The following is a 26,630-nucleotide window of genomic DNA, read 5'->3' on the forward strand; positions in this document are numbered from 1 at the left end:
ATCTAAGAGCATCAAACACGTCCACCTCTGCAAGTCTTCTCTTACCTTCTTCATCAAAAAAACACAAAACACTAGAATAGCTTTTCTCATTTTACTCTATAATCATCTTCAAAGCTCTTCTGTAATTGACTTTCTTTAACTGAGCGCACACCGTACATGGTTCTCAATAGCTCTAGTAAAAAATGATTATTTTTTTAAAAGCCATTTTTATTTTAAAAGCCACTTTTTAAAAAATATGATTTTATTGATTTCATAGAGGAAGGAAGGGAGAGAGAGAGAGAGAGAGAAACAATGATGAGAGAGACACATCAAGCAGGAGCCTCCTGCATACCCAGCACGGGATCAAGCTGGCAACTCGGGCATGTGCCCTGACCAGGAATCGAACCCGGGACCTCTTGGTCCATGGGATGGTGCCCCACCAACTGAGCCACTCCAGCTGGACTGAAAGCCACTTTTTAAAAAATCATAGAACCACGAAGTTTACCTAGAAGTCATATTGGTGGGTCTCTGATCCTAGTGTTTATATAACAAAGAACAGCACTGCTCCTCTGTTAACTTAAGAGGCTAAAGACGATAAAGCCTTATCATTCAAGGCATAAAACTGCTTTCAAAGTTGTCGAAGGAAAAAAAGCATAATCATCTAATGTAGAAGAAATGTTGCATTAGGTAAAGAAAATCTCATTGGGGACATTTTAAAAAATAGATTGCGTGTCTTAATAAAAATAAAAGTTAAGGATTTTGTAAGCTTAATCCACACCACACATTGTGTTTAATGCTGTAGGTGTGTGTGTTCTCTGGTTGGATACATGAAGTAGGCAGGAAAGACTTTCATCCCATTTTACAGATGCGGTCACTGAGGCTCGGTGAGGTTCACTGTCCTGCTCAGTCACGTGGAACAAGGGGGCCTGAGATGAGGGCTTGAGGCACCCTGTTAAAGTGCTCTGTCTACCTGTTGTGAACCAAGCAGTACTAGGTACCAGGGCTGACACACACACACAGAAATGAAAATGCTCTCCATCGCTTAGTCGCTAAGGAGAGTGAAATCATTACAATGCAACGTGACTAGAATTCTTCCAGATCTCAGGAGAGCCGAGAAGGAAGTCATCCCCTCTGATTTAAGAACTTTAACACACGGTCTCATTCCATCCTCACCCAGTGCCATGTAGTCAGAGCGAGTACTGTTGTCCCCACATGTCACCAGGGAAGGACTCCGGGCGTGTGTGTAGGATCTAAAGGAGAGGGCGTGCCGCCAGCAGGGCAGAAGCTAGGAGCCATGCTGAAGGTCCTAAACTCCAGGTATAATCGGGGTCGGCACCTTAGGACCCACAGGCCACACCAACCCATGATGCCCAGAGACTCTGAACTGTATCCCGGTGACGTGTCTCCAGAGAAAGAGGATGGCGAGCCATGGCAGCCAGTGTGCTCGGCTGAAGTGGTGGGAGATGAACACAGGGCGCAGCTCATCTCGGCAGCCGCCCTCTAGGCCCGTGAGCACTTCCCAGTGGCACCTGCGGGGCCCAGGCGGAGCGAGCTTCCCACGGGGAGCGCACCCGTCCCCCACCCCGTGGGGACATAGTTGGAGTCTGAACTGGGTCTTCAGGCTCCAGATCCTGCTGAGTCTGGCCTCTAGGAAGAGCCTGGCTCTTTCTGGCCAGAAGCAGGCTCGCCACAGAGAGGGGGAGGGGCGCTGTTTCAGAAAAGATCTGGGCCAAGCACGTTGTAGAGGGAAGGGAAGGCGGGAGGGCAAAGGGATTTGGAACGAACGTCCAAGATCTCCCCCGAGATGGAGCAGGTGGGGATGCACTACCTTAAACCGCTTACCGCGGGCTGCCTGGCCTGGGACGGCATTAGCAGCTGGCATTTTAAAATCAGCACACGGGCGGGAAAACTGCAGTGAAAGAAGCAGGTGGGTAGTCAGCGTGTAAAAGGGCAGATCCCACTGAGGGGGACTTTCCTTTTCCATGTTTTCTTCGCCGTTTGGGAAACAGTCTCAGAAGGGCGCCTGATTGGACAGAACCCGGGTGCCCCGCAGCCCTGCTCCAGGAGGTCAGCCTGGGGCACGCCGCCCGCCCAGGAGTCCCAGCAGCACACTCAGTCCTCAGGCGTCTCTGAAAACGTATCTCTCCTGACAGGACACAAAGATGGTGTTCATTCTGCAGGTGGGAGGGGGCAGGTGGGGAAAGCAGTCCATTCATGTATGAACTTCACATACATGATCTCATCTGCTTCTCATAACAGGCCTTTGGCAATGACATTGTGACCTCGTTGTACAGATGAAGAAGCAGGGCCACGTGGAGCAAATACCGAGGATTTGAAGACAGATCGGTCTGACGCCAGCCAAGCCTGTGTTACTAACCCCATGAAGGCCAACAAACGTATCAGCCAGGAAGAGTCCCTGATGGTCATCCTAACATCAGTGGCTGCAGGACAGACCATGAAGGCACAGGAAGGGGGGTGCAGAGCCGTGTGAGCTCATGTGTGCATCCAGCACAGGCGGCCTGCTCTCCCCCAGGCAGTAACAGGGGCTCCACTCGTGGCGCTCCTGGCTCAGCTCCCCCACCCCCTGCATCTGTGCGCTCCGAGCTCTGCTCGCCTGGCTTGCCCCGCTCTGGTTGTTCTGGGAGGCCTGCCTCCGCTTTCTGTAGCAGCTGCCCACGCAGGCATTCCCGCATCTGGAAGCACCCCCCTGCCCCTGTGAGAGGCCTGTGCTTCGGGGGCAGTGCCTCTATGGACCCCCTGGGAGGCCACATCACCTGGGAGCACAGCTTTCCCACACGCCCCGGCTGTGGACACCACAGCCCCCACGGCTCGCTCTGGAACCTCCTATCACGCCAATGATATTCATTCGTCAATGTTAGAGCATCCCGAAGTAAAATCATTTAAAAGGAAAAAATTAAGATAAGCAAACAAAAAGTGCACAGGTGTGCAGGCGCGCGCGCACACACACACACCCTCTGGGTTCCTTAAGGGAGACAACCACAACAGAACTGGCCTTCATTCTGAACGACATGCTCGGGGAAAGTCAGTTCCACTAATAGGAGCTGCAAAGGAGCCCTGAGTGAGCACGCGCAACCCCAACAACAGCAGCTTCCGCTGTGGAGACCGAGCGCTAAGCTCAGGACTCAGCGGAAGGGCTGCCCAGGGTGAGCCTGGCCTGCTCAGGGGCCAGAGTTCGCGGCCCCATTCCTCCTGCTCCCCGAGGCCCTCTGTGCGGTGGCCCTGGGGGCATCAGCCCCACAGAGGACCAGGCCCTGCCTTTGACGCGGGACCCTGCCAGTCCCCGCCACCGGCCTCCCTGGACAGAGCAGCACTGAGCCGACCTCGCCACCTCAGAACCCAGGGCCTCTGAGGCCTCCAAGGGAACCACCATTTTACAAGGAAACGTCCACCAGATGCAGGTTCCAGGAGTTTCGCACCTCTGCCATATTTCATTTTCATTCCATTTTACCTGGCGGAACCATGACACAAATTAGGCCGTCAGTAAAGGCTTACTGAATGAATGAATGAATGAATGAATGAATGAATGAATAAATGAATGAATGAATCAGTGCTTTATGGATACTTTACAATAAAATGCTAATGATGTCTCTAAAGCACATTGGGAAGTTTCCAAATGCTCTTACCGCCTCCGTTTTATTTAAAACGTTGTTCACTCTGCATGGTGCTCCTTCGCCTGGAACGCCCTTCCCACGCCTGCCCCTGACCGGCCTTCTCACCCGTCTCCCGGGACCGGTGCTCCTGCGCCAACAGTGCCAGGCTCCAGGTGCCCTCTGTGCGGAGGGACAAGCTCTCCCAATACCGAGTCACCAGCCACACCAGTAGCACTTACATCTTAATCTTTAAGTTAAATTTAAGTTTAAGTAGCGACAGGTGGCTAGTGGATATCATACTGGGCCTACTCGGAAATTGTCCATTTTTTACCAGAAATGTTGTGTTGAGCGCCCGCCTTCCCCCGCTGTATGAATTCTCCACCCCTGCTGTATACACAGCCAAAGCCGTGGTGGTTTTAAGACAGGGCCTCACTGGCTAACAGCGAGGGGCTGGCCTGCTGGGGCCTCATGGAGAAGCCACCCCCACTTCCTCCACCTCCTCCGACTCCTCTGGCCCTGGGGCTGCCGCCTTCCTGGGCTCCTGGCTGTGCAGACTCTCCCAGGCCACCCATCCCACACTGCGCGATGTCTCTGGCTCTTCCTTCCACCTCCCTCTCCACTTGTAGATGGCTGTGGCTTGGTCACTGTTTTCACAACACACGGGTGTTATCTTACAGCCCTGGGCGAGAGTCTGAGCTGGCCGTGTGCTGGGCTACAGTGGAGGCTGCGCTCCCCACGGGCCCTGGAAGAGAACCCACCTCTCCAGCCTCCAGGGGCCACTTGCACTGCGTCACGCATGGACCCCCCTTGGTTTCCATAACCCGCAGAGTGGCCCCTTCACAGCTCTCACTCTGAGCCCAACAGTTCTATCTTCCTCCCTGACTACATCTCTTCTGCCTTTTTTAAAAATTCTTTATTGTTGAAAGTATTACGTATATCTCCTTTTTCCCCCACTGACCTCTCCCCCGCCACCCCCCCCCCCCCAGCACATATCCTCACCCCCTAGTGTCTGTGTCCACTGGTTATGCTCATGTGCATGCAGACAAGTCCTGTGGTTGATCTCTTACCCCCCCCTCCCCGGCCCTCCCTCTGAGGTTTGACTTTTATAAAGACCCTAGTAATTACATCGAAGCTACCCAGTTAATCCAAGTTCATCTCCCTTTCTTTTCTTTTCTTTTTTAAATATATTTTATTGATTTTTTACAGAGAGGAAGGGAGAGAGATAGAGAGTTAGAAACATCGATGAGAGAGAAACACCGATCAGCTGCCTCTTGCACATCTCCCACTGGGGATGTGTCCGCAACCCAGGTACATGCCCTTGACCGGAATCGAACCTGAGTCCTTTCAGTCCGCAGGCCGACGCTCTATCCACTGAGCCAAACCGGTTTCGGCAACAACTCCCTTTCTTAAAGTCAGCTGCCCAGCACTCATAATGGCATCCGCAAACTCCACTCTCCCTGCCTGTGAAGTGAGGCCTCCACAGGTCACAAGGACCAGCGCATGGGCCTCCCTGCAGGGCCATCGTGAGCCAGCCACATCCTACAGCAGGATTCTGGCCGCGTGGCCCGAGACCTGCTCACTGCGGTAACCTCGGAGCCACGGCTGTACCTATCATCCCACTCAATAAGTAGTGTTAAATACATTCATTTTCAGTTTTCAATTTTTGGAGAGATCGTGTTGACTATCATGTTGAAAACTGTAGAATTAAAAATAAATAAAAACACCATGAATTTTATCATTTATATTACATTTGAAAACAAACCATGTATTATTTTTTATTTCTTCTCGGCCTTTTAGCTAAGATCAAGTGTCAGTAGACCATCCTTTTATAAGGACTTGGAATTGCACATGTGCTTCATTTTCCAGTCTGTCCTGACGGCCTGGCCTCATATGTCGACTTGAAGAGTCTGGGTGCCCCGTGTCAATGGACAGAGGCCCCAGCGAGACACCTGCACTCAACAGGCAGTAGGTACCACACCCGAGGCACAGACGGAGGCTGGAGGTCCTCCTGTGAAGATGCCAACACTGGTGTGATGGGGATTACGGGCAGTTGCTTATAAAAAGCGAGAATGTTGGTGTAATAAAAATAAAGTTTGAATAATTTAAAACATACTGTTATTTTTGCATACCCCAAAATATATAGATGTGTCTCAACTATATGTTGGGGCAAATATTTGGATCTGTCATCTAACAATAAATCTGATTAAACTGACAGTATGAAATCATATTTTCTTCTGAAATGTCTGACAAAAAGCTATTATAAAATCCAGTATGAATTCATACTGTAGAATATAATAAGCATATGGTTTACTAGGTTCCTCTAAAAAATTGCAATAAAGTAGTGGAAATATAATTGAGGATTAGTTGCCATGGTAGCTGAAAAGTAACATCTCGTCATCAAAATGGAAAATGTAGCCTAGACAACTGTTAATATGGCCATTAAGAGCTCTGACCATCTTCTATATTTCACCCACCTCCCCAGGGACAGCACTCAGCTCTCAGACTAAAATGCAGCAGGTAGCTAGGCATTCTGTCCAGCTGCATGAAAATTCCCTCCAGACAGATAGATAGATAGATGATAGATAGATAGATAAATAGATAGATAGATGATAGATAGATTGATTGATAGATGATAGATAGATGATAGAAAGATAGATAGATGGATAGAGATGACAGATGATAGATAGATAGATAGATAGATAGATATGATAGATGATAGAAGATAGATAGATAGATAGATAGATAGATAGATAGATGATAGATGGATGATAGATGATAGATAGAAGAGAGCACAGCAAGGGTTCTAAACGAGGTTTGTGAGATATCTGGGAAGCTGAATACAAGTAATGCTAACACTATAAGGTCACATTAAAAGTGACAGTTGTGCCAAAACCGGTTTGGCTCAGTGGATAGAGCATCAGCCTGCGGACTGAAAGGTCCCAGGTTAGATTCCGGTCCAGGGCATGTACCTGGGTTGCGGGCACATCCCCAGTAGGGAGTGTGCAGGAGGCAGCTGATCGATGTTTCTCTCTCATCGATGTTTCTAATTCTCTATCTCTCTCCCTTCCTCTCTGTAAAAAATCAATAAAATATATTTTTTAAAAAAGTGACAGTTGTACAAATCTATTTCTTTTTAGTTTGTTTCTTCCAAGTTTATTAAAGCATTTACAAATAAGAACACATCTGGAAGTTTAGCCTAAGAATAAGCAAAAACAAAAAACAAAAAAAAAAACCCCACAGTGACATACAAGAATTTAAAATATTCATTGAGTTAACAGGGCACATAAAAGACAGTTAAAATAAAGTGTCCAAAAAGAACAGGAACACAATCTCATCCCTTAAGCTGAGCAACCAATCACGAACACGATTCTGCTATCTTCTTGTGCAGAGGAAGGGCTGTGGCACCACTTTGCCCCCGGCTGGACGGAGCAGAAGGCCACCCTCACTGCTGTCTGCTCCCCCTGCCTGTCACAGGCCAGTCACAGGAGCTCGGAAGCCATGTGCTTTCAATTACACAAATAAAACGTGGGCTGCTTCGCCCGCGGAGCTAAGTGTTTTGTGGTGTTCCTGTTTGAGATCGAACGTTGCCAAGAGTTTGGTCACAATGCCCTGCTCCTCCTGGTATGTGCTGGTTTGGAGAAACAAGTTAACATTTTCCCCATCAATGAAATCAATGAAAAAATAAACTATTTTATCTGATATTAGTTAAGCATGTATGACTATTTCTCGATCTAAATAGGGAAAATATTTTATTTGTGACAACTACATTCGTATAGCATTCCCACTCCATATATTTGCTTTTCCCTCTCTCTCCAGATAGGCTATGATTCTGGAGTGCAGGGATTGTGATATTTCTACCGTTTCACACAATGCCTGCGACACGTACATGTCAACAAATATTTGCTGAGTGTTAATCAGAAAGTCCAAGTTTTTAGGTAATCACACCAGTAATTAATAGAAGAGTTTCTGAGAATCAACACAGTAATAGCTAAAGATATGTGCAATGGCTGGCTTCACAATAATGACTTTGTTGAGTAATTTATGAAAATCTGTGTTAATTTCGTGGTAAAAAGTGTCCTTATCACATATAGATTACAAATCATCAAGCCAACAATGATTTGATGCAATTCTCTTAACTCACCACTGATCCCAGTTCTGTTTTTGTACAATACCTCACCAGCATTATAAATATTTCCTAGAACTAAAATTATTAGCACCAGGGAACACAGATTGTATCCATCATCTCATTCATAATATCCAGTAGGTCTTTAGGATTGGAAAACAACATGGAACTATAATTAGCTGAGAGGATTTCAGTTACATATATGACCTCCATGGCCACTATAAGAAATTAGCTCAGAGTTCAATATACAGTTATGTGTCACAGACTGCTTATATCACAGTCCCATAAGATTATAATGGAGCCGAAAAATTCCTATCACCTAGCCATTATAGTCATTGTCATAGCATTATTCACATGGCGGTGCTGGTATAAGCAAACCTACTGCACTGCCAGCTATGTAACTGGTATGATGTATTGATTATAAGACACTATTTCATCATTATTTTGGTATATTTCTCCCTACTTACAATAAACAGTTAAACGGGGCAGCCTCATGTGTCAACAGTCTCTTGGTTGCATCGTTTGTTCTAGAGCTGGATTTCATCTCGTGTGGTTTTCTACAGTCCCGTGCTGGACTGGTTTGCAGCCTGGGAGCAACAGGCTATGCCACACGCCTAGGTGTGCAGTGGGCTATCCCATCAGGTTTGTGTGAGTGCACCTCCATGATGTCCACACATCACCACACCCCTAGGTATGCAGTGGGCTATCCCATCAGGTTTGTGTAAGTGCACCTCCGTGATGTCCACACATCGCCACACGCCTAGGTGTGCAGTGGGCGATCCCATCGAGGTTTGTGTAAGTACACCTCCATGACGTCCACACATCACCACACCCCTAGGTATGCAGTGGGCTATCCCATCAGGTTTGTGTAAGTGCACCTCCATGATGTCCACACATCGCCACACGCCTAGGTGTGCAGTGGGCTATCCCATCAGGTTTGTGTAAGTGCACCTCCGTGACGTCCACACATCGCCACACGCCTAGGTGTGCAGTGGGCTATCCCATCAGGTTTGTGTAAGTGCACCTCCGTGACGTCCTCACATCGCCACACGCCTAGGTGTGCAGTGGGCTATCCCATCAGGTTTGTGTAAGTGCACCTCCGTGACGTCCACACAATCGCCACACGCCTAGGTGTGCAGTGGGCTATCCCATCAGGTTTGTGTAAGTGCACCTCCGTGACGTCCACACAATCGCCACACGCCTAGGTGTGCAGTGGGCTATCCCATCAGGTTTGTGTAAGTGCACCTCCGTGACGTCCACACAATCGCCACACGCCTAGGTGTGCAGTGGGCTATCCCATCAGGTTTGTGTAAGTGCACCTCCGTGACGTCCACACAATCGCCACACGCCTAGGTGTGCAGTGGGCTATCCCATCAGGTTTGTGTAAGTGCACCTCCGTGACGTCCACACAATCGCCACACGCCTAGGTGTGCAGTGGGCTATCCCATCAGGTTTGTGTAAGTGCACCTCCGTGACGTCCACACAATCGCCATATCGCCTAGCAACACATTTCTTAGAACAGTGGTCGGCAAACCATGGCTCGCGAGCCACATGTGGCTCTTTGGTCCCTTGAGTGTGGCTCTTCCACAAAATACCATGTGTGGGTGTGCACGTACAGTGCAAAGTTGACTTAAAACTTTTTTAAGTCAAGTTTATTAAGTTAATTTTAGGGAACGTTGTGGAGTAAAAGAAGATGTAGTGTCGAGGATTGAGAAGGGTATATGGAGATGGTTTGGACATACAGAGAGGATGAGCGAAAGGAGAGACGAAACAAGTACACAAGACGAGTGTGGATGGGAGAGTTGGAAGGGGTCGACCTCAGCGAATGTCCCTCAATCAGATTGAGGACGTTTTTAGCAAAGGCCAGCTTAGGAGGACCCTAATTAAGTTAATAACAGTGTACCTACCTATATAGTTTAAGTTTAAAAAATTTGGCTCTCAAAAGAAATTTCAATTGTTGTCCTGTTGATGTTTGGCTCTGGTGACTAATGAGTTTGCCGACCACTGGCTTAGAACATCTCCCCGTCAAGGGAGTGGCGCCTGGCCATAGGCGCATGAATGAGGAGTCACACCTCTGGAAAGGTGGCTCTGGTTCCTACCTGTTTGGACAACTGCTCTCTTACAATGAGAACACTGCACCTGCCAGGCTCGGTCCTTCCCTCCACCGCCTTCCGGGGGTCCCTGGGACCAGCGACAGGGATGCGACTGCTCTCTCCCAGGAGCGCTGCCAGTGCTCCAGCCACACCACCCTCCTGTCTGCTTCCTTCCCGCCCGGCACTCACTCCGGCCTCCAGCCGATGCTCCCATTCCTGAGCTCACTCCAGGCTCATCCTCTAAAGGCCAGTGTTTTGGATTCAGTGCTTATAGATCCTAATTATTTCCAGTGTCTACTTTGCAACTAAATGGGAAACTTCCCCAGGCCAGGCACCAAGGATTCTACTTCTGTATTTATTAATAAATACATCGATTGAGGGCACCATACCACTTGGCTTGGCACAGGGAAGTCAGACAAATGTTGGTTATTGGCAATTTGATTGGTTATCAATGGGCAGCATTCACACAAATGAGTAAAATATTTCTGCAGGTGATTACATTTTTAACTCATTTGTAACCTACATGGAAACCTGAACAAATATTTTCATTTTAAAGAACATCAGTCCAGCAGGATGAAAATATTTTCTTAGCAAATAAACATTTTCATTGGAAATCCTCCTACTTAAAATGTTTGGTTCAGATGTCTGGTCTCTATAGCTTTTAATTAATTTATAGACCAGCTTAAGTTCATCTACATGCATGCTGTTCCTTATCTATCCATCAATTTTCTGTACAAATATTTACAGCTAGTTGTATCTCTTCTATTGTGACTCTTCAAATATGAAGACCATTTTTAATTTTTTTTCCTACTTCCAACTCAGTGCTTAGGAACCTGGGATGGAGGAGGCACTAGGTAATATCTGGCCAATGACGATCTCATTAATTTTCTAATCAGTGGAGAATGTAAGGCCCGAACAGAAAGCCTAAGAGTTAGCGTTGTCTCCCTGAATGCTAAGCCAGCCTTAGGTTTCTTTCCAAAGTCACGGTGGGCTCTTGTCCTGTGATTGCCATTGTTTCCATCTCCAAGCAGATTCCCATTCACAAGGTTTCCTATTTCATCTCCAGTAAAACCTTCACTCGGGTAAATTAAAAGTTGTCTGGTTATTTCCTCCTCACTACAGCTCTTCACAATAACCCTCAAATCCCAGGTCTGAAAAAACTCTTTTTAAAAAATCAAAGATTCTACAAGATGAAACAACACTTCCCTTAATTATCGTCTGCCACAGGTGTGGTTGCACTGAGGCCTCTAACAACGCAGCACTGAGCAGAAATGACCGTCGGAAAGTACGGAGTGCTTCCTTGGTGCCTACGATTCTCTCTCCTTTCCCTGTCCCTCTCCATCGCGTACAACGGGAAGAGCTGTGGATTGGGAGCCAGGAAACTGAGGTTCTACATGTCTGCCCAACACCACTGCATCCTGTGTCTCTGATGAGTCTCGGCTTCCTCATCTGTAAATTAAGGTTCTTAGGTTTTATTTGGGCACAAATGAGTCCACTGTAAACTCCTACTGGAATGTAGTGTGGTATTATTACTTATAGAGGCAGAAAACTCTACAAATAAATGTCAGCTGGTTATAGACCACTGGCCAGCGCAGAAACCTCAGCCTGGCCTCTGAGACAGGGGGTCTCCTCTGGCTTATGATTTGGAAACACCAGGTGGGGCGGGGGGAGGAGGGGAATGAATGAGCGAGCATTACAAATGGATGGACAGCTGAAGCAGACTATTCAAAAGAACCATGCATTGCCCAGTTGGAAAAAAAATACTATGTCTCATGATGCAAGATCTTTTTGAATAACTGTTTGTATGGTTTGGTTTGGTTTTAATGTATTTTTATTGATCTCAGAGAGGAAAGGAGAGGAAGAGAGAAAGGAACATCAATGATGAAAGAGAATCATTGATAGGCTGCCTCCTGCACACCCCATACTGGGGATCGAGCCTTCAACCCAGGCCTGTGCCCTGACCGAAAATCAAACCATGACCTCCCAGTTCAAAGGTCGATGCTCAACCACTGAGCTACACTGGCTGGGCTGAATAACTGTTTGCTATCTAACCAACACTCCCAATAAAAAAAAATGATTTACAGAAACTTAATCTTTACATCATGTTAATACAAACAGAACAATAAGGTAGAATGGTTGATCTGAAAAGACATTCCAGTATAGGTAACTTAATTTATTAAGTGAAATTGATTAAATTTTACATTTAATTAAAATTGATGCATTAAAAAATGAAGGCAATAAAAATAGTTGATGTGCACAGGCACTTATGGTTGTTAACAGTGTAACACAACACATGGTGCATTTCCCTATCTTCTCTCTAATTGGAAATTTCTAAATTACTCTGAAGTCCGCACAGTTTTCGCCAGGTGGCATGAACTCTTTTTGCACGTCTCCTTGGGCAACAGTGTCTGAAAACGCTGTTGTAAAGCCATTGGCTGAAAAGCAGATCCTTTCATAAAGTGATACATTGCGAGTCGCGTTCCTTACATGAATCCTGGGTGAATAACCTGCAGAAACCTGTATCCAAACTCTAAACCCTACCCTAAAAGCACAGAAACCAGTACTAAGGGCCGGGCCTCATCCTCAGCCCACCCGCACGCGGACATGGGGTTCTTCACAGTGGGACACCCCACATCGGACCCACATGGGGTAAGTGTGCGAGACCATTCTGTGGGCACAGACCCTCAGGGCAGGACGGCCCTGGACCGCCTGTCACAGGGTCACAGGCAGAGACTGAGGCCCACGATGGCGAGTCCCTCCCCAAATCGCCAAGTCTGTTGGCGATCGAGCTCACATGGCGCAGACGCCTGCGTCTTGGTCCAGTTTTAATCTAGCAGCTTTTCTTTAAAATTATTCCAACGATACACCCACGCGAGAAAGCGGAGGCCCGCACCTCTGTGACTGCATGTGCCTCCCGGGGCACACACACACGGGAGCCGACGGCGAGGGAGGTGGACCCTCTGTCTGACACTTGGCCCGGGGGCTGGGGCTGTTCGTCACCCGCTTAAATTCCCAGCTCCGCGTCGCCTCTGACCGGGAGAGGATCCCCGCTGCACACAGGCCCTGGAGCTCAGCTCCCACGTGAGGCAGGCTTCCCGGCGGGGCGAGCAGGGAAAGGGCAGCAACAGCGCTCAGCCCTCGGCGGGCGGGAAGCCCACTTCGGCCTGGAGACGCGACGGTCCTGTTACACTGGAAAAGCCATGTTTCACTTGTCCGTGTTCTGTTCCTCCTCAAGTCAAAGCCTCTATTCTTGTCTTTTCCTCTTTCATTCCTCTTTGGGGGCTCGGGGAGGTCTCTAGACCGTTCCATAAGCAGGTGTTTTACTTCTCCCAGCTCACGGTTTAAAACGCCGGCGGCGTTGCTTTCCTTCTTTTTCCTGAAGCCCATGTTCGTTGGGAGTGTGGTCAGTCACCACAGCACTTGCCCTGCAGTCAGCTCACCCTCCACCCGGAAGGCATGGAAGACACACTACCTTTCCACAGGCCTTGCGCCCACACAGCTTCCAGACACTGTGAGCGACTCACTGTGAAACTGAAACACTAACATAAAGCGTATTATTGCTCACGTGTAAATGAGAAATCAAAGCTCCAACACGCTGTGGTCATAGCGGTGCAGAGGTGAGAGTCGGGACCGGACTCGGCCCCTGACGGGGTCGTGCTCTCTGGCCGCTCTGGCCGCGTTGTCAGTAGAGGAGAGGCGCTCACAGGAGCTCCTTCCTCATGAGGGACCGCCCGGGGGGGGGGGGGGGGATGCAGGCCGCCCTCTACAGAGCATGCCCAGGGCCCACACTCAGTCCCCTGTGACCCCAGCAAAACATCAGGAAGGTGAACAAGTATTTCACACACTGAGCACAGTTTCACGTTCCTTGAACAACTCTACCTGAACCAAGTGTGCAAACAATTACCAAAATCATTAGATTAGAACGAAAGGAGTCCAATTTAATGAGCAGAGGACAGCCAAGTCTGTGAAATGCATCCTAACACTAAACATAGCTTCCCGAGTTTTGCCATTTTGCTTTTCTCGACTGGCTTTGTGGATAATCAAGAGCAGAGCACAGCCTGACCCCAGGGAACGTGTCCCTGCCATGTCCAGTCCCCATGATGCCTCTCCCCCCCCCCCCGTTCTGCCCGGTGCCCGCACGGTCTCCAAGCAAACCGGGGACCCAGGCTGCTCTGACGACAATCGTTTCCGTCATGGAGAAAACTACCGCACGGCCCCCGCAGGGAACCCCTCCTCACAGCGCAAATGCATCCACTTTTCTTTAGTGCCTACAAAGTGCCCAGAGTTTTCATCTCACTCTTCAACAGCAGGTGACAAAACAGAATTTCAAGATCAGTAACTTGCTCACGGTCACAAGCCTGCAGGTGCACAGACAGGCCCCGAAGCAAGACTCCAAAGACCTCTGCTCTGTGAGCTGCCCGGTGGGAGCAGGTGGCAAAGGAGAAGTTCTCGGCGCAGAAAGCGGCCCTGCTGGAGGTGGGAGTGCAGGAAAGATGTGATCGTTGGGAACGGAAAAGTTTCCCAGAATCCAGAAATTCTCACTGAGACACTGTCCTGTTCCTGCTGGCCACAGGCCTCATGGACGGTGCATATGGTGTTCGCTCAGAAGACTGGAGAGAGAGTATTGTGGTCGGGTTGGTTTTTTATTTACTTATTTACTTATTTAGTCACTTATTTAAAAACGACTGTGCTTCAATTCACCATAGCTAAGATCTGGAAACAGCCTAAGTGCCCATCAGTAGATGAATGGATTAGAAAACTGTGGTACATCTACACGATGGAATACTATGCTGCTCTAAAAAGGAAGGAACTCTTACCATTTGCAACGTCATGGATGGAACTGGAGAGCATTATGCTAAGTGAAATAAGCCAGTCAATAAAGGAAAAATACCACATGATCTCACTCATTCATGGATAATAGAGACCATTATAAACTTTTGAACAATAATAGATACAGAGGCAGAGCTGCCTCAAACAGATTGTCAAACTGCAGCGGGAAGGCCGGGGAGGGTTGGGGGGCAGGAGGTAGGGGGGTAAGAGATCAACTAAAGGACTTGTATGCATGCATATAAGCATAACCAATGGACATAAGACACTGGGGGATAGGGGAGGCTAGGGGACTGTCTAGGGCGGGGGGATAAAATGGACACATATGTAATACCCTTTGTAATACTTTAAGCAATAAAAATAAATAAATAAATAAATAAATAAATAAATACAAAAAAAAACGACTGTGCTTTAAGAATATAATGTTTACGAAGATTAGAGGAGCCCAACCGGTGTGGCTCAGTGGTTGAGCGTCGACCTATGCACTAGGAGGTCACAGTTGGATTCCCACTCAGGGCACAGGCCTGGGTTGCAGGCTGGATCCCCAGTGGGGAGTATGCAGCAGGCAGCCAATCCATGAATCTCCCTCACCATCGGTGTTTCTATCTCTCCCTTCCCTCCTCTCTGAAACCAATACAAATATATTTTTAAAAAAGATTAGAGGAATCGAACATAAATTAAGAGATATCACAAACATCCCTAACCTCTTTGCAATTCTTTCAATAAATCTTACAAAACATGTAGGTATGGTCGTGGAGCCCCAGGTTAGCTGGGAGCCCGACATGTGAGTGTATTTCAATGAGGAACCCGTCCACTGGACCCTGTGAACCCACAGAGCGCCCTCTCTCAGGCACGTGCCTGCCTTCCAGGTGAGCACAGCCAGAGGCATCTGTTGGGAAGACTCCCCCCAGAGTCCTCCTCAGAAACAGAGGGGATCTGGCGCAGGTGTCCATTTTGGCTACACTCAGCCAACTCTCAGCCTCTCTGAGATGGATTTGAAGTGACTCTAATGTTCTGATGGTGGGACCTTCCTTGGACAAGGGCGGAATGCCCATCACAGCTGCTTCATCTGCCAATGTCAGCTGATACCGATGGCCAGGGGATGATAAAGAAAAGATCATAAGAGGCAAATTACCACATGAGGAGCTCGCATTGCGGGAGAGTGACATTGTTGAGACTGCGCATCAAGATGACAAGTGGGGGCTGTGCTGTGTGCCCGCTCCCCTTGAAGAAGGAAAGAAGGACCCCAACAGGTGAGCTTTGACAGCAGGTCCCGTAGGAGGAAAAGTCTGTCATTGAAGGAAGACTTGGGGAGGTGACATCCAAATGGAGCTACAGCGAGAGACCCTGATTCTGAGCAGAATCCTAAGGCCTTTCCTCGGAGTGGCCCCGCTCCTCGCCCAGGACAGCAGCACGGTGCCCCTGGGACAGATGGGGATGGGAGGCAAGGTGGCTTGGACGAGTGGCCCCAGGCAGGGTTACGGAACATATTTAAAGGCTGAATAGACCAAAATATCATAAAAATACTAATTGAATTATAATTTAAAAATATTAACTTAATTTTAATAAATCATCCTTGAAGTACCCAGACACAAACGCTGCCTGTGGAACTTTGAATGGATCCACTGATTTATCTCCATGGATCTAATTCTGTTTCAATTTCATCTCATTTTCTACAAACAGGAATTACCCCACTAAAAAAATAAATAAATAAATAAATAAAACAGCCCTAGCTGGTTTGACTCAGTGGACAGAGCATCAGACCCACAGACTGAAAGATCCCGGGTTCGATTCCGGCCAAGGGCACATATCTCTACTGCAGATTCGATCCCAGCCCTGGTAGTGGGCATGCGGGAAGCAACCAATCCATGTGTCTCTCTCATATTGACGTTTCTCTCTCTGACTCTCCCCCCACCCCTTCCACTCTCTCTAAAAACCAATGGGAAAAAAATGTCCTTGGGTGAGAATTAACAAAAATAAATAAAAATAATAAGAACCAAAACAAATGGATTTTTTTTCAGTTTACTGAAATATTCCCAGGCTAAATGAGAACTCCATTGATTCAGGAATTTATTAGTTATTTGTCAGCAAAATTCAGCTCAGTTTTGCTATGCTTAAAGGAAGAAAATAAAATCCCAAGCAAAACCGTCCCCAGTAGAGTGGAGATTTAAGGGGAAATGGAGAAAGAAGTGAGAGCTCTTTATGCACACGTAGGAAGACAACTCTTAGGCACCTCATGGCTTGAACACAAGCTCCCGCGTGGAATGTCTCATTGTCCCTCCCTCATTGGCCCCAAGTCTTTTTTCCAGTACAAACTCGTGTAAAAGAAAATTCTTGTATCCGAATCACTCGTTTGCCTTGGCGTGGCCAGTGCCCTGCGGCCCTCTCCAAAGGAAGTGTGAGCCTTGTCTATAAAACTTCAAGGTGTTTGCTGGTAGCCAAAGGCCAGAAACCAGGGCCATTCATTTTGCAGTTACCCTCCCATGGTACCCAGTTAAACTCACTGTCCACCAGTCCATCCCACCAGAAACCCTAGCTAAAATGATAGCAGCCACATGAGAAACATGATTAAACTGTAACTTAATCACTGGTTCAATATGAAGCTCTGGGGGGGGGGCGGTGGGAGATGAGTGAGAAAAGGCTTAGAAGTGCTTTCAAACTAGCGTGGGTGACTCTGCCAGGCTCCTCCACTCGGGAGCAGACAAGAAGCGAGTAACTGCTGTTTAAGATCAATAACAACACAGAATGTCTACGCGTAAACTGTACTTGCTATGGACACCACCCTTATTTTCAGAATTTCATAATGAAAACATCTAACGTTGAGTGACACAGAACAATCACATTGAGCAACAAAGACTTAATTAAAGGAATTCATAGCTACACATTACTGGGTGAAATCCCATGTGCAGACCTGCTTCGAGGTTCAACCCAACATGTGGTTGAAGCTTGAAAAGCTGAGAAAAGTGCCGTCAAGTAGAGAAGGTCTGCGTGTGAGCCATGTGCCCACCTCCTGCATCAGCCCCTGCTTTCTGGAGTCGGTTTCACGCGCTCTCCTGGGAGTGGAGAGGGTGGAGACCCAGCAGCCCCTGGGCAAGGGAGAGACCACACAGATCCTGGAAAAAGACAGGCACCCCTACCCCTGCATCCAACACCCCTGAGACCTGCCTTGGAAACCCTGCGCGGGGAGCACTTCCTCCAGGTCAGAGGCAGCCCAGGAACGCAGGGTGGAAATCCACATCTACTTTCATCGGGGGCTTTGAGGACCATCATATCCTCAGTCAGCTCTGAGGCCGAGGAGCTGGTAGGCAGGCAGGGGTCGCAAGGCCTGGCACGGACTGGCTCCTCACACACTGGGAGCAATGGCGGGGAAGGAAGTACATGGGGAAGAGGAGTCTGAAACAGGACAGGGAGTGACGGGTCAAAGCACGCGGCCATCAGAAAGTCCCCGATAGAAAAGGTTTTCATCACTTTTGTTTTTTCCAGGAGTAAAGCTACACAAGGAGACAAAACAACACAACTCTTCTATTTGAATAATAAACTTTTTAAATGGCTTAAAATATAGCCCAGTAGTATTTGATAAAACTACTGATGCATTGTCAAAATGACCATAATAGAATACTAGATAAAATTTGCATTTTAAGTTTTACACTAGATTAATCTCTTTTAGAGCAAAAGTTCTTGTTTTGTTTATAACAGCTAACATTTTGGTTCTCATAATCACCTAAGAAGCATTTCTTTTATTTGCTATACTATTAAATACTAATGGGGTAATAATCGCAACTGTAGATTGATGAGTGCTTACTATTTCTTAGGAGCCTTACTAGTATGTATGTGATTTATATACATGATAATTATTTGAGGTAAATATTATCATTCCAATTTTATAGATGAAAAAAACTAACAGAGAAATCAAAAAAATTGCCCAAATATGCAAATATACATTACAAAACCTTAATTTGAAATCAGTTCACTCATACTTAAATGACTAAATGGTAGAAAGATTTTTTTTAGATTTTTAAAAATAACACTTATTTGGCATATATTCATGGAATAACTATTACATACTTAATACATACAATAAATTCATGACATGAAGTGCAACATGGAAAGCAGAGATTAAAACATGGAAAAGTGTGTGTGTATGCGTGTGTGTGTGTATGTGCATGTGTGTGCATGTGTGTGTGTGTGTGTAGTGGGAAGTGAGAATTATAAGCAATTACTTACTTTGAGGCAGAGAATAAAGCTGATGAGACTAAAATTCTAGAAATGGGCCAGATCCTGGAAGGTCTTATCTTCCATGCTTAGGAACTTGAACATTATTTTTCCTTCAAGTTCTGGGAGTCAGTGAGGTTTTAAGAAAGGTACTGACATGACGGGATCTTAGTTCTATATCGCAGTGGCAACAGAGGGGGTTCTCCATGCAGGGGGAAGTGGCCACCCAGAGGCAAGGAGACAGATGTAGATGCTATTGAAGGAATATGCAGGGGTAATGATGAGGGCCAGAACCTAGGCATTTGTACTACAGAGGGAGAGGAGTATATTTGAAAAACATTTAGTAGGTAAAATGGTCAAATTTTATGGCTGATTAGAATTTTTGCTTGAAGACCAGGTAGGACGATGTTGCCATGAACTGATACAAGGACTGCATAAGGAAGAGGATCCTGTCTCGGAAGGAAGATAATGGGCTGAGTTTGGAAACACTAAACGTGACGTGGCTATGGCGCATGCAGTGGGAGGTGGGGTGTTCTGAAGTTCATGCAGAAGCTCAGGGTTGGAGAGAGAGATTTCAGAATTGTCAGCATTTAGCTGTGAAGCAAAAGGCTGAGTAAAGACTCCCAGATGGCCTGGGAAGAGAGCGCACAGAGAGGAGCCGTCACCAAGTGCTCTGAGGAAACAAAGTGCTAAGGGACACGAGGATAAGGAGGCCTGATGCTGAGAGGGAGGCCAGTGGGGGAGGGAGGCCCTCCGAGCGAGCCTGGCAGGACAGCTGGAGCTCGATGGCATCAAATGGAAAAGGAAAGCCTGGGAAGCGGGAAGGGGCCACTGGAGCGTCACCCATTTCAGTCCTCATCCTACGGACCGGCCTGGACAGAATGAAGGGGAGCGAATGTCAGAGGTCCGTGGACGAGAGAGGGCATGGAGGCCGACAGAAACCACACTCCCCCCCGAGCAGAAGTTACGGGCTAAGGGGGAGAGTCCAAAGGAAGGGAATGGCTGGAGTTATGGAAAAGGGAGTGCGACTGACGGAGTCAGTTCCCCCAAAAGATGGAGAATGAACAGAAGACAGAAGAACAGATCCAGACGCGTCTTCACACAAACGCAAAGGTTGGTGAAAGTTGGAAATAGACCCCAAGGTCTGTGATGACGGGAATCAGATTGTTCTATCACTTCCGTGCTCTAAACTCGCCTTCAGGTAAAGTTCCCCAGTGACCTTCTGCGAGTCCCCTCACAGGGACAGGCTTGTGTGCAATTTCCCCAGTTTCACGTGAGGCCTGACGCTGGGGAGGCTGAAGGACTCGCAGGTTGGACCAGAACCATGTGCTGGCCCAGTGATGGCTGGGCCGGGCTTACTGCACTTACTGAAGTTTAGAGACTACGGCAAGGCTACGATGCTTATGTTGCAAGCCATGTTCCCACCAATAGCAGAGTCTGTTGTCACCGTGAAACTGATTTTTAATTCTGATTGAGCAGACACTCAAAAAGAAAAAGAAAACAGAACCGTGACTATCTTTTCCCCTTCCTAGATCTAAACTTTTAAAAAAGCATACAAATATTTTTGAGTTTAAGCATTTTACCAGAAAGCTTTAGGGACAAAGTTCCATTAATAAAGTGCCATTAATGTATTACTATTATTAGCATTACTGCCTTCTCTGTAAAAGGCAGCATGTGGGTGAAGAAAATCCTGTGCTATTATAATTTCCCTGATACATTGTTCCTTACAGAATATATTCAAGTGCAAGATGGGACCACCTTGATTTCTTTCAAAGGATTTAGTTTTAAACAGACTTTGAGAATAAAAGAAGACCACTAAGACCACTAATATGGTCATACCTTTAAGGCAAAGTTTTCCATAGGACACACTGCTCCCCATACAGGTGTCAAGAGCAGATACTCTTTTAAATACTGAACATAACAGCCCAACAGTGTAACCTGAAAATCAGATGAAATTTGCATGGAAAGAAATTAGAGGAAAACTGAATTGTCAATATCTTCCTAACAATTCCAGTGTCTTATATAATCTTGTGCAATTTGCCCAAATTCATATAATAGGTCAATTAATTTGAACAATTTTAGTCTTTTTCCCCTATCATTACTATATCTCTCATATGTAAATCAAAACTTTTCAAGGTTGTAATCTAAGAGCAAAAATCACTAGGTCAAAAAATGACTGATCTATTTTTAAACATTTTATGAATGTCATATAAGAATGAGTGATGATGTATGAATTACCCCTCAAGTAGGAGCAAACTGTTGGATTAAAAAAAGATTGAATTCTGTGGCCATGGATTAACATGACTCCAATCTTCTAAACCCCAGATCCTCAAAACAAAGCTTTCTCTCTCTGCTTTACCTCACACCTGCAATATATGCCTTCTAGAATGCTCATATGAATCTCATACCCACAGTGACAGTGCTAAAATGTGAACAAAAAGAAGTAAAAGTGACAAAACAGTGAAAATGAAAACTGCATCTTCAACCAGAAATAAGTTTGAGTAACTTGTGTGCTTTGCAAAGAATGATTCATCTCTCCCCCAGAGGACGACTTGGGCCTTGAGCTATTTTTCCAGAAATGATGGTGAATTTGCAGTGGTTTGTTGGCAAGCTTTAACCAGGTTTCTTAGTGAAAGGGATAGTGGGAATAGCAAGTTATCACCACCAAAGTCAGTGTGTGGCCTGGGAGCAAGAAGCCAACTGGTCCACATCAAGATCAAAAGCATGTGAGGCAGAGAGTTAACACAGAGGCCTCACCAGCATCAGCCAGGGCACCCAGAGAGCCTCCCAGAGCCCATCGGAACCTACTCCCTCAGGACACTTGGGAAGGAGGGAGGCTGGCCTCTACGTTAGTGACGAGCTCTTCTGGTGACTCTTCATGCAGCCGGCTCAATACTGATCTGCGTGTTGCTTCCCAGCTAACCTAAAGAGTCATCGTCAAAATATACATTGTGTTTGTCAACAAACATAGAGCATCTCTCTCTCTCATCTCTCTTGGAAAAATACTTTTCAAAATAAAGCCTCACTTTGGCTTGAATAAAAGTTATATAAGTACTTCTAAATGTATCGCAAGTTAATAAGGAAACAAAGAATTGTTACCTAATATTTCAGTGCCATTCAGTGTTCTTGGCTTCATAGTCTGAACAATAAGCAGGGAAGGTCTGGCCACTCAATTATATGCAATTAAAACCAGATCTGTCTATTCCACTGAACTTGGCTAACACGCTCATTGTGGTCTAGAGACTATGGTTGCCTCCTAACCACTCTTCTCCCTTTTCCATCCTTTATAACATACATAACTCTATTTAGTAAGAGCACACTGCCAGTGTCACCAGCTAAAGACTACATCTCCCAGCTGCCCTTGGAGGTTTGTGCAACCTTACGACTAAATTGTGGCCAACTACAAGTAAGTTGAAATGGTATGAAGATTTAATAATCTCTGTTAAAAATGAAGAGATCACAGCCTTTGTCTCCCATCCTCTAGAGCAGCAGTTCTCAACCTGTGGGTCGCGACCCCTTTGGGGGCCGAACAACCCTTTCACAGGGGTCGCCCTAAGACCATCGGAAAACACATATATAATTACATATTGTTTTTGTGATTAATCACTATGCTTTAATTATGTTCAATTTGTAACAATGAAATTGGGGGTCACCACAACATGAGGAACTGTATTAAAGGGTCGCGGCATTAGGAAGGTTGAGAACCACTGCTATAGAGAGATGCTGGGAAGTAAATGTAATGGCTGGAGCCACAGCACCCATGGACCACAGCATCAGGGTGTGCCCTGAGGATGAGAGTGGAGACCTGTGAGACTGAATCTCTGGGGTCTTCGTAGAGCCTTTCACTACCTGACTAAAAGCTTCTTTCAGCGTAAAGAAAAACACACCATGTTTGTTGTTTAAACTCCTGCATTCTGCTGTATACAGCTGAACCTAGATTAAATTATCCACTGTCAAAGAAAAGTTTTTATGGCTGGCTGGTGTGGTTCAGTGGTTGAGTGTCGACCTAGGAACCAGGAGGTCACGGTTCGATTCCCAGTCAGGGCCCATACCTGGGTTGCCTCCTGCACGATCAATGATTCTCTCTCATCATTAATGTTTCTATCTCTCTCCCCCTCCCAGTCCTCTCTGAATCAATAAAAATATTTTTAAAAGAAAAGTTTGTATGTTTTCTATGATCCAAAGTATCTGCTTCAATGGTAAGGAGTTCTCTACCTCCTTCAAAATGATCCCATCCAAGTACTGCTGAGTGTTAAACATCCGCTTCTTCATAATTATTTTTAACGATGAAATAAATGGCAGACATGCAGAACAGAAATGCAGGAGACCACGCCACAGAAGGGACTGTGAGCCTCTCATCTCTTAGAAATCAGAAGGTGGCCTGGGCCCAGGATATCAGGGGAGGGTGAAGCAAGGAGACTGCAAATGCATGGTCCCTGAGCTGGATCTGGCGCTCAGATACATCGTACTTGACTTCCGCAATGCTTTCTGGGAATGTTACTTTCAAATGCCTTCACGTGGGCCCACATCTTCAGTTCTGCACAGGCCACCACCCTGTGGCTGAACAAACGCACGCTTGTTTTCCTGGCTCATGGTCCCCGTCTGGCCTCTGGAAGCACTGGCTGGCATTTCCAGTCCCCAGAAATAAGACGGTGCGTTTCTGCACCTCCCCTCCTCTTCATCGCTCCTCATTGCTGACATCAGTGACTGACAGCAAAGATTATTTGCCAAGATGAACGCTATCCACTCCTCATAATAAGAATGTATGTAGCTCATTAGGTGTTACATCTTTATTTAGGAATATAAAAATCACTATAAATACACTAGTGTTTTCTCCTACAAAAGAACAAATGGGGAACCTTTTAAAACACCTCCCACCACAAACAGAAATGCACAAAAACTCAGGAAAAGCTCATTCTGTCATCTTAACTCTGATTTATATTACTTAATAGTTTCAGCTAATGTTAGTCCAACTCGCAGACTTTCTCCTTTCCGTTCTTACAAATTTAAAAAGTCAATTTAGTTCTTAAAATGCAGTGAAAAGTAGTAATGATTTTGGCCTTAAAAGCCTGAAACTGTATTTACTTCCACTAACCTCATCACTCAGAAGTATTTCTATCAAGCAAGCGCGAAGCTTATGATGCCCATTTCCGGTGAATGGCCACAGTGGAGCAAAGGGAAAATAAACCTTCAAGTCTTAAAAGGGAAAAAGCAAGCGTGTAAATATGTACTTACGTGTGATAACAGGCCTCTACATTCCCAAAGGGGCCTATTGTACACAGAGTCAGTGTCATATCACATGCCTGAGTTGTAGCTAAAGCTGGAAAAAGTCCTCGTTCCACATGCATCCTTAGGTATTTCTTTAGTTTCAAGCGTCTGCCTAACTGTGCTCTTCCTCACACTGGCTCTGACACTGTCACTCCGCTCCCGACATGCCCGCACGGGAAATGCCGTGTTGACAAGTACCCACATAACATCACCGAGCCCAAATATCTATGATCAGCAAATACAAGCTGTGTAGCTCTGGATTCTGAAATTTGTTTCTATTTTCTCCTAAAGTAGGGCCGCTACTACTTTCTTTTGCTATTGAAATGTATCACTGTATTCTCTTAGGTTGAGCAATACAACAGAGGAATTTATTTTTAAAACATGCATGCAAGCAATTACTCTTTTTCTGTAAAATCTAATGTTTTTAATTCCAGTTCCTGGGCTGTTTGGTTATTATGAAAGGGGAGGGGTTGGTATGGATTTGGAGTTATTTTTGCACCAGGCATCACATTTTTAACATTTATGTGAATGAATAGTGAGAAAAATTAATCTCTACTCATTTCCCCAAAACACCTACAGAATAATTACAGCTCCTTGGAAAATCTTTGCACGCATGACCCAGCCCGCATACCTTATGAAACATTCCTTTAGCTTACTCACATGGTCAAGTATTTCTATACTAGACAGTTATTTATTTTAAAATACATTAACAAGGAAAGCTGCTTTAACTGAGTTTTAAGTTAAAGCTGGCTGTTGAGCGGGCGGGGTGTGGGGAGTGAACTGTTCCTCTGAGGACCAGCATTTCTATTTCTATTGTAACTTTCTCTATTTTCCTCCCCTTTCCCGACTTCTACTTCCTGTTAGGTCTCTTCCCCGCCCTCCCACACATCGCCTGCTTTTCACACCATTATGAAGCAGCTCAACAGTTTCTGGCTTTTATAAACTGCCTGGTTTTTAAAACATAAAAAGTAAGGAAAGTTCCAGGAAGTGCCCCCTCTATAGGGCTGCAGACAGACTGCTCGGTGGCCTCCGGCTTTTTATTTTCACTCTTTGCTTGTGTTTTAGAACTTGTGGTCCCTGGATTGATCTTATGAACATCGTTAGAGCGAAAATACACAGAAGCAGGTATTCGGATGCATCTACAAAACTCTATGGAAAGACCGTCCCAAAGAAGTTGACTGAAAGCGCTGCATTTTACAAGTTCGAGTTTGATGCCAAATAGTTAGGAAATCGCCATGCCCTTTATCAGCGCCCATGTGTGCATTTGAGGCTCAGCCCCAGGGCGAGGATTGGATCGTCCCGGAACCAGTTTAAACATGGCCTGCACCCTACTGCGGCTGCTTTCACTCCCTACACCCCCCACCCCCACCCACACCACCATGCAAACTGCACGGGAAGGCAGTGGCCAGGCAGTGACCAGGCGGGATGCGTCTTAAATAGAAGGGAAGGAGCAGAGAAAACTTCATGGAAAGAAGGCCGTCCCTACAAACACTCGTGATAAATAAGGTGACAAGGCAGCTGGTCCCTGCCTCCGCCCCAGCAGGCAGCCCCTGTCCCGGGAGAGCGGGGAGGGGAGGCCGCCCTGCAGGAAAGTCCCCTCGGCCCGGGACAGAAGGGAGCCCCTGGGTGCGCAGGCGATGCCAGATCCCAGTGGAGGGGGTCACAGTGGAGGGAGGGGGGCAGCCAGTGGAGGAAGGCTACAGAGAGAACAGGACAGAACAGAACAGGACAAGGAGCCAAAAACAAAGAAGCGCGCGGGGCTGGAGCGGCCGCAGGGCTCCCACACACGGCGCGTGGGGAGCGGCCGGGCTCCCGCAGAAACACCGCCCTGCGCCGCCCCAGCCCCGGGCCGCCGATCGGAGCGGCCCCTGCAGCGCCCCGTCCCCTGGCGGTCTCCGGTCTCCTCGCCTGTCCTCGCTCGCTCCTGCTCCTGTCCCCACAGAGGACGGAGCCGGTTCCCAGGAGCGCGGGGTGCGCTCTTCCCCGGGGGCTGCTGCCGAGGCTGAGCCCCTCTCCTCCCGGGCGCCCCGGGTGCTGACAGCCCCTTCCCACCCCCAGCGCCTCTTCCCAGGCTTCGCCGTCCGGTCTCCCCCCGCCCCACCCCCCGGCCCCGGGGAGACCCCACCCGGAGCAGAGCGAGGCACTCACCATCCCCGTCCCCGTCCTCGTCCTGGGCTCCGAGGGAGGCGAGCTGCGCGAGGAGCGCCGCGAGCAGGAGGAGCGCCCCGGCGTCCCCCCAGGTGGCCATCGCGTCCGGCGGAGAAGGGCCCGGGTCACCAGCGCACCCAGTCCGCCCGCCTGCGCCCCGCAGCCCCGCGCAGAGGAGGGCGCGCGCGGCTTTAAAGGGCGAGGGCTCCCCGCCCCCCGCCGCCTGGCCAGTGCCTGCGCGCCGCGCCTGATTGATGGGGCGCAACCGAATCAGAGGCCCAGCGGTCCGGTGCCTGAGGTTCCAGCGCACAGGCCGCCTCTGCACAGACATACACGCCCCTCTTCCTTCCTTTTCTTCTAGGGAAAGCC

The 26,630-nt window shown here is 47.3% G+C and overlaps 1 protein-coding gene across 1 annotated transcript in view; it reads right to left on the reverse strand.

Moving 5' to 3' along the window:
* LOC308522515 (uncharacterized protein) overlaps positions 1–26,422 on the reverse strand; it is a gene marked incomplete at its 3' end in the record, with an annotated part of 118,434 nt that extends 92,012 nt beyond the window's left edge. The window contains exon 1 of the mRNA XM_081095983.1: positions 26,262–26,422. Within this exon, the coding sequence (XP_080952109.1) occupies positions 26,262–26,361 (100 nt within the window). The 5' untranslated portion in view covers positions 26,362–26,422. The remainder of the gene's footprint in view (positions 1–26,261) is intronic.
* Between the last annotated feature and the right edge of the window lie 208 nt (positions 26,423–26,630).

Source organism: Myotis nattereri (assembly GCF_964212035.1).
Source record: "Myotis nattereri genome assembly, chromosome: 7".
Lineage (NCBI taxonomy): Eukaryota > Metazoa > Chordata > Mammalia > Chiroptera > Vespertilionidae > Myotis > Myotis nattereri.